General features: G+C 55.5%; 7 protein-coding genes across 7 annotated transcripts; 2 read left to right on the forward strand and 5 right to left on the reverse strand.

Moving 5' to 3' along the window:
* Nucleotides 1–292: 292 nt before the first annotated feature.
* J7T54_005784 (uncharacterized protein) lies at nt 293–1,262 on the forward strand (the record flags this gene model as incomplete). The annotated part of the gene is made up of 2 exons (XM_051508323.1): nt 293–344; nt 391–1,262. 2 exons carry the CDS (start codon nt 293–295, stop codon nt 1,260–1,262), a joined length of 924 nt encoding a protein of 307 aa, XP_051360610.1.
* A 434-nt stretch (nt 1,263–1,696) lies between these two features.
* On the reverse strand, nt 1,697–2,207 carry J7T54_005785 (cholestenol Delta-isomerase; the record flags this gene model as incomplete). Its single annotated transcript, XM_051508324.1, has 3 exons — nt 1,697–1,779; nt 1,830–2,052; nt 2,106–2,207. The coding sequence occupies 3 exons, from the start codon at nt 2,205–2,207 to the stop codon at nt 1,697–1,699; spliced, it is 408 nt and encodes a 135-aa protein (XP_051360611.1).
* A 648-nt stretch (nt 2,208–2,855) lies between these two features.
* J7T54_005786 (uncharacterized protein) lies at nt 2,856–5,021 on the reverse strand (the record flags this gene model as incomplete). The annotated part of the gene is made up of 1 exon (XM_051508325.1): nt 2,856–5,021. The coding sequence occupies one exon, from the start codon at nt 5,019–5,021 to the stop codon at nt 2,856–2,858; it is 2,166 nt and encodes a 721-aa protein (XP_051360612.1).
* A 344-nt stretch (nt 5,022–5,365) lies between these two features.
* J7T54_005787 (3-methylitaconate isomerase-like protein) lies at nt 5,366–6,469 on the reverse strand (the record flags this gene model as incomplete). Its single annotated transcript, XM_051508326.1, has 1 exon — nt 5,366–6,469. One exon carries the CDS (start codon nt 6,467–6,469, stop codon nt 5,366–5,368), a length of 1,104 nt encoding a protein of 367 aa, XP_051360613.1.
* Nucleotides 6,470–7,150: 681 nt separating this feature from the next.
* J7T54_005788 (uncharacterized protein) lies at nt 7,151–9,314 on the reverse strand (the record flags this gene model as incomplete). Its single annotated transcript, XM_051508327.1, has 2 exons — nt 7,151–8,988; nt 9,050–9,314. 2 exons carry the CDS (start codon nt 9,312–9,314, stop codon nt 7,151–7,153), a joined length of 2,103 nt encoding a protein of 700 aa, XP_051360614.1.
* Nucleotides 9,315–11,660: 2,346 nt separating this feature from the next.
* J7T54_005789 (uncharacterized protein) lies at nt 11,661–12,728 on the forward strand (the record flags this gene model as incomplete). Its single annotated transcript, XM_051508328.1, has 1 exon — nt 11,661–12,728. The coding sequence occupies one exon, from the start codon at nt 11,661–11,663 to the stop codon at nt 12,726–12,728; it is 1,068 nt and encodes a 355-aa protein (XP_051360615.1).
* Nucleotides 12,729–12,850: 122 nt separating this feature from the next.
* Nucleotides 12,851–13,768, reverse strand: J7T54_005790 (3-hydroxypropionyl-coenzyme A dehydratase-like protein; the record flags this gene model as incomplete). Its single annotated transcript, XM_051508329.1, has 1 exon — nt 12,851–13,768. One exon carries the CDS (start codon nt 13,766–13,768, stop codon nt 12,851–12,853), a length of 918 nt encoding a protein of 305 aa, XP_051360616.1.
* Nucleotides 13,769–13,821: the final 53 nt, after the last annotated feature.

The raw sequence follows: 13,821 nt of genomic DNA on the forward strand, positions 1-13,821 counted from the left end.
TAGGCAGCCACAGTCAAGAGCGATGCTTCCCCGGGCGGCCTATCTGCCGTCGTTCAAAGGCGAGTCTCATCACTCATGCAGAGAGCCGCATGGGTGATCGTCCCCATCGATAAATGGAAGTATCGCTTACCGTGATACATGATTTTTAAGTGTATATAAGTAGTCCATGGTGCTCTTCGACAAGATGGAGTTGGTCAAACACTTCAACTCTGCCTTTGTTCGAGATTTCCCATTAACTTTGACGACAATCCATCACGAGAACGTCTTGCAACATCAAATCCAAGCAAGCAACATGCCCAAAGCAAGCCCACCGTACACCCCAGACTACAAGTCTCTCATTTCAGGTAAAATTGATCTCGAGATTCCGTACGATGCTAAAGGAATGACCAGAAAACTGCCACATCCTGTACAAAAGACCGGCATCACACTTCGTCCTGGCGACAATCCATGGCCCTGACGCTAAAACATCGACGCCGTGGGAGTCCAGTATCACCTTGAAAGCTTACGGGGGCTTTAGGTCACCCTTGCTATCTGGCTACGGACATACCTTGGTCGAGTCGCTGCAAGACCTCCACCTTGCCTCCAGCGAAGCCCTGGCCAAGCACATCAACCAAAAAAGTTGGGCGATTGTCGGGGAGGACGACGAGACGAGCGAGGATGATGATGATGACGAGCTAGACGAGCTCGAAAGCGTATCCTCATTCAGCTCGGCGAGCACCTTTCACAACGACGCCAAGGCCACCAAAGGCAAGCGAGAACCATCTGGCACGAAGCATACATGCCCTCTCTCAGCACCAGGTCCGAGCCCCGGGTTCCCCATCTTCTGCATGCCGGAGCCCACTCACGGCAGCTTCGAGAAAGTCAATCGTCGCTTTCCCGTTGTCACAGGTCCACCAGTCCCTGTCTCGAGCCCTCCCCATGCTCCGCCACCGGGGGGCGTTCCCAGCAACGTATCCGCCCCGCCCCCTCGGATCGTGCGCTGCCCAAAGCTCACCAAGATCACGGTCAAGGATGAATCAAATTTCAGCTACTCGTTTGTGGAGATGGTCCCTCATCTGTGGGACCAAGTGACGCAGGCCGCGATGAAGGAGTACGCCCTCAACAAGCGTGGCCCGCGACCAGCGGGGGTCAACGCAAAGGTAACCTGGGTAGTGGAAGGCGGAATTAAGACGGGCCTCAAGTGCGTGCTGCGTGATTTGAGTCCCGTTGTGCGTGGAGGGCTGGGCATGGTGGAGTTTGTCGTGGAGGTAAGTGATAAATGACTTCCATGTCAGGGGGGCGTTGTTTTCCGTTCCTGTGGCGGGGGGGATCTTTTGATGAGATCTGGGGATGATGAGAAGAGTGGGCGTTTGAGGTAGAGTACCTTTCTTGGTCAGTCTTTGAACCATTCAACATGGTATGTGTGGTGCTCGGGGATGATACATCCTCAGTGGGAGGCGCCAATCTTTGCCTTACGTGTCTTGTTTGTGTCAGCACGCTCGCGGTCGATGAACAGAAGAAGACATGCGATTTTCTTTTCTTTTAGGGAGGAATCTACTCGGGCTTTGTCTTAGTATATGTGAAGAGAAGCACTATTCACAGCAACAGCAATGAGCCATGTCTAGAACCAGCGTGTCAGCCCGAGACAATAGCAGGCTGCTACGACCTGTCTGCCGCATACATTACTAACACATCTCGCTTAATACATTACAGAACATCACACATTCTTTTTACCCCCTTCAAGCTCCCTAGACACTTTGAATGCATTTGAGATGGCCACAAAGCTGTCCCACAGCAACCCTGCGCTCGTGTCAGCTCACCACTCATACGCCAAAGGCAAGTAGACTCACAAAAAGGCACAGTAGCCCACGGCGCGTTGAAGCCGACATAGTACACCCAGTAGTACAGAGTTTCTGGCCTGGAATACCTCGTGACATCCATCTCGCTGGTCGCATAGTACAGCGCCACGCCGTACAGATGGGCCGTGCACACAATGACCTGCAGCGGATGGCGAAGATCATGGTTCTTGAGGATGGAGAGGAGAGTCAGCAGGGACAGGGGCCCCCAGCAGATCTGGTCATTCCGGTCAGCACACAGGACGGGAGAAGACAGAAAGATGGCCGCACCGTGGTGATATACTCGATACACACGGTGAATATATCGAGTGTGAGGTACCGCGAGTCCGACAGAGTGTACTCCTTCCACAGCTGGGCGAACAAAGTGTTCATGCCTGCAATCTCGGCTCTGTGGACGACGTAGTACCCCTCAAAACAGAGGTGTAAGAATGCGCCTGTGTGTATCCATTGTTAGCGCACCACTCCGAATACGGAGCACAAACACATACATAGGGCGAACCAGCTTGCGGAGAAGCGATCTATGAGTCGCGAGCCAGTGGGAAGCACATTGTATGCGACGGCGGCAATGGTTCCTACGATGGCTCCAAAGATCGCGATTGTCTGCACAGTGGGCGAGGAATTAGGCGTGTACAAAGGGATAGCTGCCGTAGGTGGGTAGTAAGGATGAGATGCCATGGCCCAGGACGTAAGATGTGACGCTTCGAGGGTGAAGACTGTTGTTGGGGGGTTTGTTGACTGAGGGCTGAAGCTCGCCTCCTGAATACCAAAATCGGAGAGAGGATCATCGTCGCAGTGAGATGAATGTGGGTCCCAGTTCAGTTTGCGGTGCTAGTACTGTACTGAGTACTGACGCTGCCGCCATAGTTGCTATGACAAATACATAAAGTATATAAATTCACGTGGAAGATGAACGAAAGATTCTGTTATGTGTGTCCGCGTGACATCGTGGGACAAGTTGTTCGCCCGATTAACGAGCGGTCATGTTCATCCTCATGCTTGTGTATCAAGTACAGGGTAGGGTCATTGCCAAGGTTCTCGCGCATCATGTGCCGCGACGAGCTGTCTCAGCATGGCTTCCTCATCACATCCTTTGACACTCCTGAGCTCCCCCAGTGGCAGGAGCTCGCATAAATCCAGCTCGTTCTCCTCGTCCTCTGCGTCTGCGGGCGCCGCGCCCGAGCTGTCGCCCAAGGTCACGGCCGCCAGATCTTCAAAGACGGCAAGGTCCAGCACGGTGCCCTTTTGCACATTGGTAAAGGTCACAATTGCGTGGCCGACCATGCACGTCCAGAGCAGGAGCGGACGCACGGCGGTTGCGTCTGGGAGGGGGCTCGGGCTGGATTCTGGGTACATCTTCCTTTGTAAGATGATTCGTGACTGATGTATGAGGGCCGTGAGGAGGATGGTATATAGGTCCACCGAATGTGCGTCTGGGAGTAAATCCTCAATGTATAATATGGCTGCTATCCGCAGTAGCGGGTCCAGCGGGTTGGCTGCCACTGCCAACAGTGCCTCTGTTTCGGCCATGTCGTCCCGGAGGGCCTTTGGGTTGCGCACAAGCTGATGTTCGACCTGCAAACAATCTTCTGCAAAGCTTCCTGGGTCGACGAGGATCGACTGCGGATGCGCGCCATGCCGCGCCGCAATGATGGTCTGTGTAAAAAATGACAGGCCTTGTATCGACTCAATGTTGGCAAGAGCGATACTGCACGCTGAGAGTAGGTGGTGTGCGCGGACAGCAAGTTCTGCTCGCCTATGCGGCGACAGCGCATCCGATATGGGCGGGAATATCTTGGAAAATTCAAGATAGGGGCTGCTCCCAGCATATGCCGCCCCCTTGACATCGGCCTTGTGAATCTTGTTGAGGATGACTCCCCACTCCGGCTTCATGCCACCACCTCGATCCACCATATCTCGCAGTCCTCTCATCAGGACGTGCCAGTGGTCCTGTCGCCCGCTGTACGTGGCCTCCAGGGCCATGGCGGCGATGGACTCCACGACGGCCGCCTCGCTCCTCGAGCCATCCTCGTCGCCAAGCAGGATGTCCTTGTTCATGGAGGCGCATACCTGCGCTATCGATTGTCCGAGCGCCGAGGGTGGCACGCTACCCCCTCCGTTGGCCAGAGAGGCCACGAGAGCGATTGCCTCGAATGTGTATGACCGCGGGGGCACATTATGGAGATACTGCTGAACCAGTCGCGGGGCTAGGGGCGCATTGTGATCAGGTGGTGGAGGCCAGCCCATCGACCCAACCGGACTCTGGCTTGGATGTCCCTTGGGCACGGGCGGCCGCAGATATGGTATGTGTAGTGGCTGCTGGTGCTGATGTACTGTGCCTGGCCTTTGCTCATCCTGCTCGCTCACGTTGCTCATGGGTGTCGATGGGACGTCTGTACTTCTCCTCATGTTGGTAGCTGGCGTGGCGACTGAGCTCGGTGTCGCGACCGTCTGTGGAGGGGTGTTCAGATGCGCGTGAGCCTGTGATGTTCCCTCATGGTACCGCAGCGCCTCATCCTGCGGTTGTGATTTCGAGTGCCATCTGTACGGATCGGCGGGTGGCCTGGTGGTGGCAGGTGCAAAGGTGTTGACGAAGCGAGTGCCTTGGTGCTGGGACTTTGATATAACCATGCCCTTGCGGGTCGAAACCAGGGCGCCGTTGTGGATGGTCGCACTACACTGCTTGTCCATCAGGGGGCGATCGGCACGTCGTGCAGACGGTCGCTCGGTCTGCCCGGCGTCGCGCTTTGTGTCAGCACCTCGGCGTGGGCGACGGGTCGTTATCGGTCGCTGCGCGGTGCGTGTAGACTCGCAACGAGGGATGGTGGCGAGATTGTCGGATACGGGAGCGCTACAGGGATGCGCTGTGGTAGCCAAGTCGCCTTGGCACTGCGTGAGATGCGAGCTGCGAGATGTATGGCGATGGCGAGGGTGGAGGTGGAAGTGGAAGTTTGCGGTAGCTCGAGGTTTGACGAAGCGAGGGTCTTGTGCGAGGGTGATGAGAAATGAATGGATGGCAGGCTGACGCGGTGGCGTGTCCTCAAGATGACTGATGGACTGAATGAACCCTGGGCGGCAATTGTGAAGGTGAGGACCGAGGTGCCAGGCAAGGCCATATCTGAGCTGGCATAGCTGCGGCGGCAACTGCCGGCGGGCGTCCATCCCACTGGGGAACCTCACTGGCATCATTTGTCTCGTTATTGAGTTACTGACCCGCTCTCGGACTTCAAGTTTGGACACCGCACGCCGATGACTAGAGTGGCCGTCCATCTCCCAGCCCATCTCCCGTCACAAGCAAATGTCAGCCAGGCGTCTGACAAGACGCGACGCAGACTCGAGCGCACATGTCGATCACATACATATCGGCAAAAGCGATCGAATATATCTGCAGGGTCCAGGAAGCTGAGACCAGAAGGACCACGAGGCGCCATCGCCTTGCTGCTGCCTCTGGCTGAAACAAACCCCTCCCTCCTTGTTGTGGAGCCCCACGTCTGCAGGGTAAGTCGCCGCACCAAGAAGCCACTGGCACGAGTCTAGTACAGCACCTCCCCCTTCATCATGATTCTCGCTGTCCTCAGGAGCTCAGCACTGACGAGTCTGCCGTCTCTCATCGTAGTGCCAATGTCCAGTTTCCCACTCGGGTGCGCAATCGTCACGGCCTCTTTTCCGCTCTCTCTCAGCAGACTCGCAGGGATCGTACCTGGTGTCTGGCACGCCGCGCCCAGGCAGAGCGCCAGCGTCAGCGGCACCGCCTTGTGAGCCTGGCCCATGGACAAGGCGGCGCATCGAATGTCGGCCGAGGGGTCTTTGGAAGGGAAGACGAGGATAATTTTTGGTATCGACTCAACCTCGGGGTCGAGGCCCATCTCTGTGGCACCGGCGCGACGAATCTGCTCTAGCCGCCTCTTGAGTGCGACATCTCCCTCGATGGCATCTGGTGTCAACGCATCCGCGTCAATGCCCAAGTCTGCGACTTTGACGAAGACGCCCGGGTTGCTGACGTCCATGAGTGTGGCCTGAATCGTGCTTCCATCCTCGAGTGGCAACTCGTCCACGGCATTTCCCGAAGGCAGTGCCTTTCCTGTCTTGGCGCCCGCGGGATCCATGAAGCTCATGGTGATGGGCGAGGCCTCTCCAACGACACCATCGAGCTCGTATTCACCTGACGGAACGTAGTCTCGTCCCTCCACCCTGAACCGTGCAACAATGACTTTGTTGGTGTTCCGGTTCAACAGTCTCATGGACGCCCACGTCCGGCCGTGACTATCTGTTTCCACGGCATCCTCTTTCCCAAGGCCCCATTCCCATGCAATGGGGCCAACCGCAGAGCTCATGTTGCCGCAGTTTCCCTCCATGTCGAGACCGTCGTCCTTGATCCTCACCTGCACAAATGTGTATTCCACGTCAACGTCGTCCCGGGTAGGCGGGTGCACCACAACCACCTTGGACGTGGACGATATGCCGGATCCCATGCCATTGAGCTGGCGCCCGTAGGGGTCGGGAGATCCCATGGCAGCTGGTAGGACTGTCTGCCATTGGTCTCGAGGCGGCAAGTCCCTGTCGTGGATCATCAAGCCATTCGAGGTGCCTCCGCGTACAAAAAGGGCGTTCAGCGTCCGGGGTTTGGTGTGAAGCATCCTGCCGAAAGATCGCGTGACAAGTCTCGCTGAAGCGGGATAAAGACGTGCAGACATTGCCGCGACGTGTACTTTAGAATCTGCAGTGCAAGGAATAAAAAAAGGGCCGCGCACTCTCACATAAAAGCTGGATAGAGAGCGAGTTGGAAGAACAGAGGATGGAGATCGGATCATCCAAGATGAGCCGAGTTTGGCCCTTTGTCCTATGGATTTGGTCACCCGGTAGGCCCTCGGTAAACAGGACTCGGCATACTCGCCTTTCCGACGACTTGCACAAATCGTCTTAATCTTCGTTTTTTGTTTGATCAAAGTATCCTGTGGGTTCGAAGATCGGCATTGCCACCGATGATTGTTTTACCTTGGAACTGAGGTGTTCTACAGTTGTCCGCCCTGGTTCTTCCCTAGTCTGCACAACCAATGTTAGCAACAACCTCGACATACCAGGGCTCTCCTGAGCTAACATACCATTGCAATCTTCAATTTGCATAATGGACTGATTGTCAAGTCAGATGACATATAATGGTGAATTGCTGAAGCAATGGTGAGAAAGCACGATCCTCAAAGACTGTCCAGAGACTCCAGACCTGAAGAGCGAGAACAAACGGTTGCAATCCCTGAGGCCAATGCCACAAATTACCCATTACATTCCTCCGAAAACCTAACACATGTAGAATCAAACCTTTACTCGCACTTGTCCTTTTTCATCCAGATCTCACCGACTGGATCCCCTTCGTCGGCAACGCAAACCCATTCCCCTATGCCATGCTCCTTGGGCGCATGTCGAACGCCACGACCACCGCCACCGATAATCAAGTTCCCCGGGCGATACGTCTCGTCCTCCTTCATGCGGCGAATGACACTGCGGTGCACGCGGACATTATCTGGGATGTCCCGGACCTCGCCTCTGGGCAGCGGCCAGCGGATCGGCTCCCAAGTGCCATCACTCTTGAGGTCCATCCTCCGAAAGGGGAGGTACTCCATCAGCTTCCACCCAGTCACGGAGAGATGGTTCAGGCCGCCGTGGTACGCGAGGGAGTCGTGGATTCGGGCGGTGTGTGCACGACTCATCAGGCCGTGAAAGTGGCGCTCGTCCTCGTCGGTGGAGCAGGACGACGCAGAGGACGCCGTCGAGGAACATGTCGCAGGACGCGGCTCCCGAGGCCACGGGTGGCGGTACTCGCTGGGCGACTCGGGGAACGTGGGCGTGCCTCCATTTTCCATCCGGATGGCCGGTATATCTCCAGCAGCGGCCTGTCGGTTCTTCCCCTTCTTCTTCTTCCGCAACGCAGCGGGCTTCTTGGCTGGACTGTCCGCAGACCACTCATTGGAGCACGCGCAGCCCAGCTCGGCGACCTTGTCTGGGTCAAAGGGCAGCCCAGCCCTCATGGCCTCGCGGACCATCCACGTGAGCGGCACGTGGCTGGCGCTCTTGCTATCTTCCAGCATCTCCCAACCTCCACCGACGTCAGCGTGGCCGCCGGAAAACCACACCTCGTCAATATCCTGGCCGCAGTCGTCGACGGGCTGTATCTCTGACGGGGGAGGGTTCGAGTGGGACATTTCCGATGGAGCACCCGACCGCGCGGACTGAGGTCTTCTAGACGACGACCTGGCACGGTACGGGGCAAAATCGTCCTCTACTCCCTGCTGAGCTGGCTTCTCCTCTCGAGGCCTCGACTGCGAAGACGCCTGGAGGCCGTTGGGTGATAGGTACTTGTCCTTCGTCCTGCCGCGGTCCTCTGGTGCCAGGTTCTGATTCTGGGACTCCGGTTCTTGCGTATCCTCGCCCGCACCCGTAGGCTTCCTTTCCATGTGGCCTGTCTTGTCCATCTGGGGAATGATGTTCATCTGCATGTTCCAATGTTCCCAGCCAAACCACTTCTCAATGTTGTGGCGCTTGTGGTGGTCCCTCACCTTGCGGTTCCCCTGGTACATGAGGTCCTGTCGAAACTTGGCGCGGCGCTCGTCGATGCTGACGGCGTGGCGGATCACCCTGGCGCTGCTCTTGGCCGTGTAGGGAAACTTGCTCCTCTGCATCCAGGCCGTCTCAAACCGCGGCACGGAGTTGACGGTGTCGAACAAGCCCAGGAACTTGATCCGCCCGACGGGGCGCGAGAAGGTCTCGCGGAACCCCTTCATGAACCTGTACATCTTCCTCTTCTCCTCGTCGGCCTTTCTGATCTCCTCGGCGGAGCCGACGCTCTGCTGCCGGCACTGCCACTGGGCGAAAGCTTTCCACGCGAACTTGACCATTTCCTCATTACCGTGGGAGAGGAGGCCGATGTAGTCAAGCATCTCGGCTAGGAAGCGAGCAATGTAGGAACCGCGCGAGAATCCAAAGAGATAGATCTCGTCGCCAGGATTATAAAAGCGCATCAGGAAGCGGTAGCCGCCGACAACATGCTGATCGAATGAGGAGCCAACAGCCGAGTCCTTGGCCTTTGTGTACCAGCTGTTGAATCGTGCGCGAACGGACGTATGTGACAGCGAGCCTGACACGACGTATGTCCCGATCCCAGCTGGCCAAATCCGTCAGCAGGTCTGTCCAGGATGCATTCAGAGCAAAGATGGGAAACTCACGTTGATAGTAGTGATACTGGTCGTCAGCCGTGCGATCCAGCATGCGGAAGATCTTGAGGATGTTGCTGTCACTGTCGTCGCCGTGGAATTTATTGCCAGTGCCGTCGAAGCACAGCACCAGCTTCCGAACCCCTCTGCTCGCGGCCGCCTGCGCGGCATTGCTATTTGTGTTGATGGCGTCCTGGTTGCTGTCGGTGAGAATGTTGGCTGCGCTCGCCGAGCCAGCGTGCTGCGCGCTGCCTTTGGTGGCCATGTCGTCCGCCATTGCGCAACTCAACCGCTGCTGCCAAGACAGAACTTGGAGATTGAGAGGGGAGAGGCATAAGACTGCGTAGAAGACAATCGGCACTACCTAAGGCACTGGAGGAGAAGCAAGGGCAAGACCCGGACCATCGCGTCCATTTGATCCCATTGCGCACACCCTGGCGTACGTAGCATCGCGCATCATCGAGCGCGCTATTCCTCCCCAGTCGTTCGCGCCACGGCTGAGCCCTCATGAAGATCATGGCCGCCCTTTCGACCAGTCGCTGTCGCTGTGCATGTCTTAGACTTATGCCGTGGTCATGTCGGCGGAGAGAACGGACGCAGTCCAAGGGAGCAGCCGGTGCTGGTGGAGGCGCTAGAGACGCACGCTTGGTCGGTTCAGCTCCAGACACGGACGGTAGGGCGCGTCGATCATTTCCATGATTTGCGCAGACACGGGGCCGGGAAGATATGCGTCGCTCCTGATAGGGTGTTCGGGGGTTTTGGGAGATCGCGAGATCTGACGATGACAATCTCGGATTGAGATGAGTGCGCGGCATGTCCTTGAACTCTCGCGTAATTACCACTGAATCGGCATTGTCTTCAGTCGCCCCAACAAGGGCTGTCCGCAATTGTTTGACGCACGTCTCGGGCGCCGGCATGAATATTGCTCTCAAGTCACACACGCGAAAGTCTCCAAACTTCCCACTGGTCTTGTCTCTTGCAAACCACCCTCGAGAGCTTGTATTGACCAGTCAGACGCGTGTGGAGGCGGCACGAGGGAAGGGTCTCGAATCACCTTGGCATTTGATGTTCGTGTGTCCGAGACATGAGATGGCGGCCGGCTGGGACAATGAAAGCGCCAACCTTCTTTGTCTTTTCTATGAAACTGCATGGCCAATATCACAATTTCAACCCAATCATTCTGATGGCTGGATAGCCAATGGTGCTTCCCGCATTTCTTGATGATTGATCTGCAGGAATAAAGGATATTGATGGCCACTGTGGATAGTGTAGGGTAGGCCAGCAAAGCAGGCCCCTTGAGGATCACTTTCACACCTCTACTCTAAGATGTGTGCACCAAATGAGGAAATGAATCGAGGGGTCTTTGACTTAGTCATGAAGGAGACATATTTTGCTTAGAAAAAGTAGGTATACTTGGGATGTGATTACTTGGCAGACAAGGCTAGGAATCGCGACGACGACACAACGACGTGGAGGCTTCAAAGCACGGGGAATATCGACCAAATGATCAAATGATCTAATGATCAAATGAGTTGAGAAGATCAGTTAAGTTATAAACCAACGAGGGCTGAAGGAGATATGCGACGTCTGTGCCTCAGGCCAACTTGAGGCTCGAGTACAGGCCGCTCAGGGGTCTTGTCAACCACAAAGCATCCATTGTTGAAGAGACCCTCGAATATGTGCACCACCAATTCATGTTGCCAAGCAGAAAAATATCTTCTGGAGTATTATACAGTGACTTGAAGGACCTGACGCTTCGTGTGTCGTCACAAACTGTTTGTGCAGCCTTTCAAATACATGGTGCTGGAAAAGGGGCGAGTCAAAGTGACACCACCTTGCTAGGACGAGAAGGAATAACAATATCTCTCGACACCATTCGAATACTGTTGATATCTATTTTAATAATAAACTTGATCACGTCTGGTGCAATGATCACCTTAGATTTCCTTGCCTTCCCAGCGATATCGGAACATGGTGAATTTTATCGCATTGGACCGTCGTATCGAGTCTATCGAGGATGCTGAAAACCTCAATAAGGACAACTAACTAGACCATGACTGAATTAATGATTATCAGAAACACTCTGCGTGTGTTCCATCAAAGTGGCACAACTGGGTTCAGCCGTCAGAGACAGGTAGGTATTCGAGTGAATGAAGCGTCCCTGACTGCTAGAAAGCCACGAGGTCAAGTCCGAGAGCTGATAATAAAAGATAATAATCAGACAAAAGAAGATAGCGCAAATTCTTCTTCGAGGTTCAAGGCCCATTATCACAATAGTTTGCAGTTCTTGTCTTGTGAACTCGACCAAGTGACAATAGAGGAGGCATTTGGTCAGAGCTTGCAGTAAAGACTGAATAAATTCGTTGTATCTAGTCGGCACAAAGCCTTGCCCAACGACAGCCAGCTTTGTTCCCATTTTTTCCTCGCCGATGCATACTTACGAGTCCTCTTGTATTACGGAATAGTTGAGTCTACAAGAACACAACGTCGCCGACGCAAGTACAGTTCACTGAGTGACAGAGTCTAACTATCAATCAGCAGAAGATCATCCATCAGACCCCCAAACCGAAATCATACATTCAGCCGTATGAGTAGGACAACCGGTTCTTTTCAGACGCCCACAATGAACAATGCGTTTACGCCCTGGGCAGCGCCTCCGCCGGTGATATTTCCCTTCCTGCGTCTGCCCGCCGAAGTCCGCAACATGATCTACGAACATGTCTTCATCCTCGACGTCCACATTGAGCTGGCCATACGTGACGACAACGCAACGCACCTGTCAGCTTCGTCACCCTACAAATGCCACTGCGCCCAGCATGCGGACGAGCGCAAGGCAGTGTCACATCACTTCCTCGCGCTGCTCGAAGCCTGCAGACTCACCAAACGGGAAGCCGCGCCTATCCTGTACGGAAAGAACGTGTTTTGCTTCGGCGATTGGCGCGTGTGGAAACCTGGTAATCTCGCCATTGCGCACCGGACCCTGCAACGCATCGGTGCGACTAACTTGAACTTCATTAAAGCTATCGCTCTACACGTGGATGCACTGCCCAGTGTGATTGCAAGGGACTACACCGTGCCTCCTGGGACATGGCCTGCTTGGAGAATTCCAGCTCCCTATCCGCAGGGCGACTTGGTTCGATACATTGCGGCCATGTGTCCTCGTATTGACACCATCTACCTAGGCCACATTGATAGGCTGACGGCATGGGTAAACCTGCTGGATATGCAGCATCACGAAGTAGGCATTAGGACCGCGAACATGGAGCTCATATTGCATCTGTTCAAGGCCACGACGAAATGGCTGAAGCCGACTGGGAGTACCATCCGCATCGTCATAGGCTGCTACGCGCCACGTCCGCCCGGTCACATAGTGACCCCCCTCAACCCCTACGAGTGGCCTACCTATCTGGCGGAATGGCAAGACAGATTTGACTTTATAGATATGGACTGGGTGCACGAGGAGGAGGAGTACGGTGATGAAGAGGAGGAGTGGGTGGAGCTGGAGCGCGACGAGTTGGAGGAGTACATGACGAATGAGCATGTCAACGTGGACCAACGCTTCAAAAGGGCCGCTCTTGAGGCGGGATGGGAGATTCTACCCAGAGGGCGGTTGTTCGTCGAGCCCATGGGAAAGAAGCCAAGGCCGGAGTCGGATCCTGTCAAACGCCCAGAGAATGGTCACGATTCATGACTGAGAGGCTGATGAAAGGTCAGTGTACATGTACGGTAGTATAGGCGATGAGTAGGGGCAATGGACAACTTTGAGATTCGTGATAAAATAGGCGTGCAGGATCCCTCCCAGCGCCACTGTACTCAGAGCTTGCTGTCTCGCCAGACGGCCTTCCTCCTCTCCACAAAGCTCAGAACGCCCTCCTTCATGTTTTGCGCGCCATCCATCTCCTTGTAGATGCCAAACTCGACCCGCCTCGTAGCGTCCTGCGGATCCTCGGGCGCCCAGCCACTCATGATGCCCTCGCGACTGACAATGATCGAGTCGGGCGAGTTGTTGGCCACCTCGCCTGCCCACTTTAGCGCCTCTTGAACCACGTTCCCCTTGACAATCTTGTTGATGACGCCCCAGTCCAGCATCGTCGTGGGCGGGTATGATCGCCCCGTGAACGCCATCTCTGAAGCCCTCGCCCGTCCCACGAGCCTCGTCAGCCTGGGCAGCGCACCCGCGAGAGCGACAACGCCAATCTTGGTCTCGGGAAGGCCGAACTGGGCGCTCTCGTGCGCAATGACCATATCACAGTTAATGGCAATCTCCATACCTCCGCCCAGACATAGGCCATTGACGGCTGCAATGACGGGCTTCTTGCCTCGTCGGTTGCTGAGTCCTCCAAACCCATTCTCGTTCCACTTCTCCAATGGCTGAGGCTCCTCTTGCGCCTTTCCGTCCTTGTGCTTGTCGTTCCATTCCTTCAGATCCGCGCCCGCACAGAATGCGCGCCCAGACCCCGTCAGCACAGCGACGCGGAGCGTGGGCTCGGCATCAAACCAGGACCACAGCTTGTCGAGGCGGTAGTGCATCTCGCGCTGCATGGCGTTGAGGGCCTTGGGACGGTTCAGTGTGACGAGGAGGACATGAGGGACAGGCGAGGTGACGAGCACGTCGGGGACGGATGGTGGCGGGCTGCTAAACGTTTGAGACATGACGACACTCTGGGGGAAGATGTTGTGTGATAAGGTGAGGAAACGAGGACCGTCATTGAGGTGATACAGTCGTGGCATGAAATGGCTTTGTAGGCATAAAGGTGAGAAGGCTTCTTGTTGGAAGGAGTTAT

The sequence above is a fragment of the Emericellopsis cladophorae genome (assembly GCF_022114955.1).
Source record: "Emericellopsis cladophorae strain MUM 19.33 chromosome Unknown NODE_42_length_200762_cov_115_829016, whole genome shotgun sequence".
Classification (NCBI taxonomy): Eukaryota; Fungi; Ascomycota; class Sordariomycetes; order Hypocreales; family Bionectriaceae; genus Emericellopsis; species Emericellopsis cladophorae.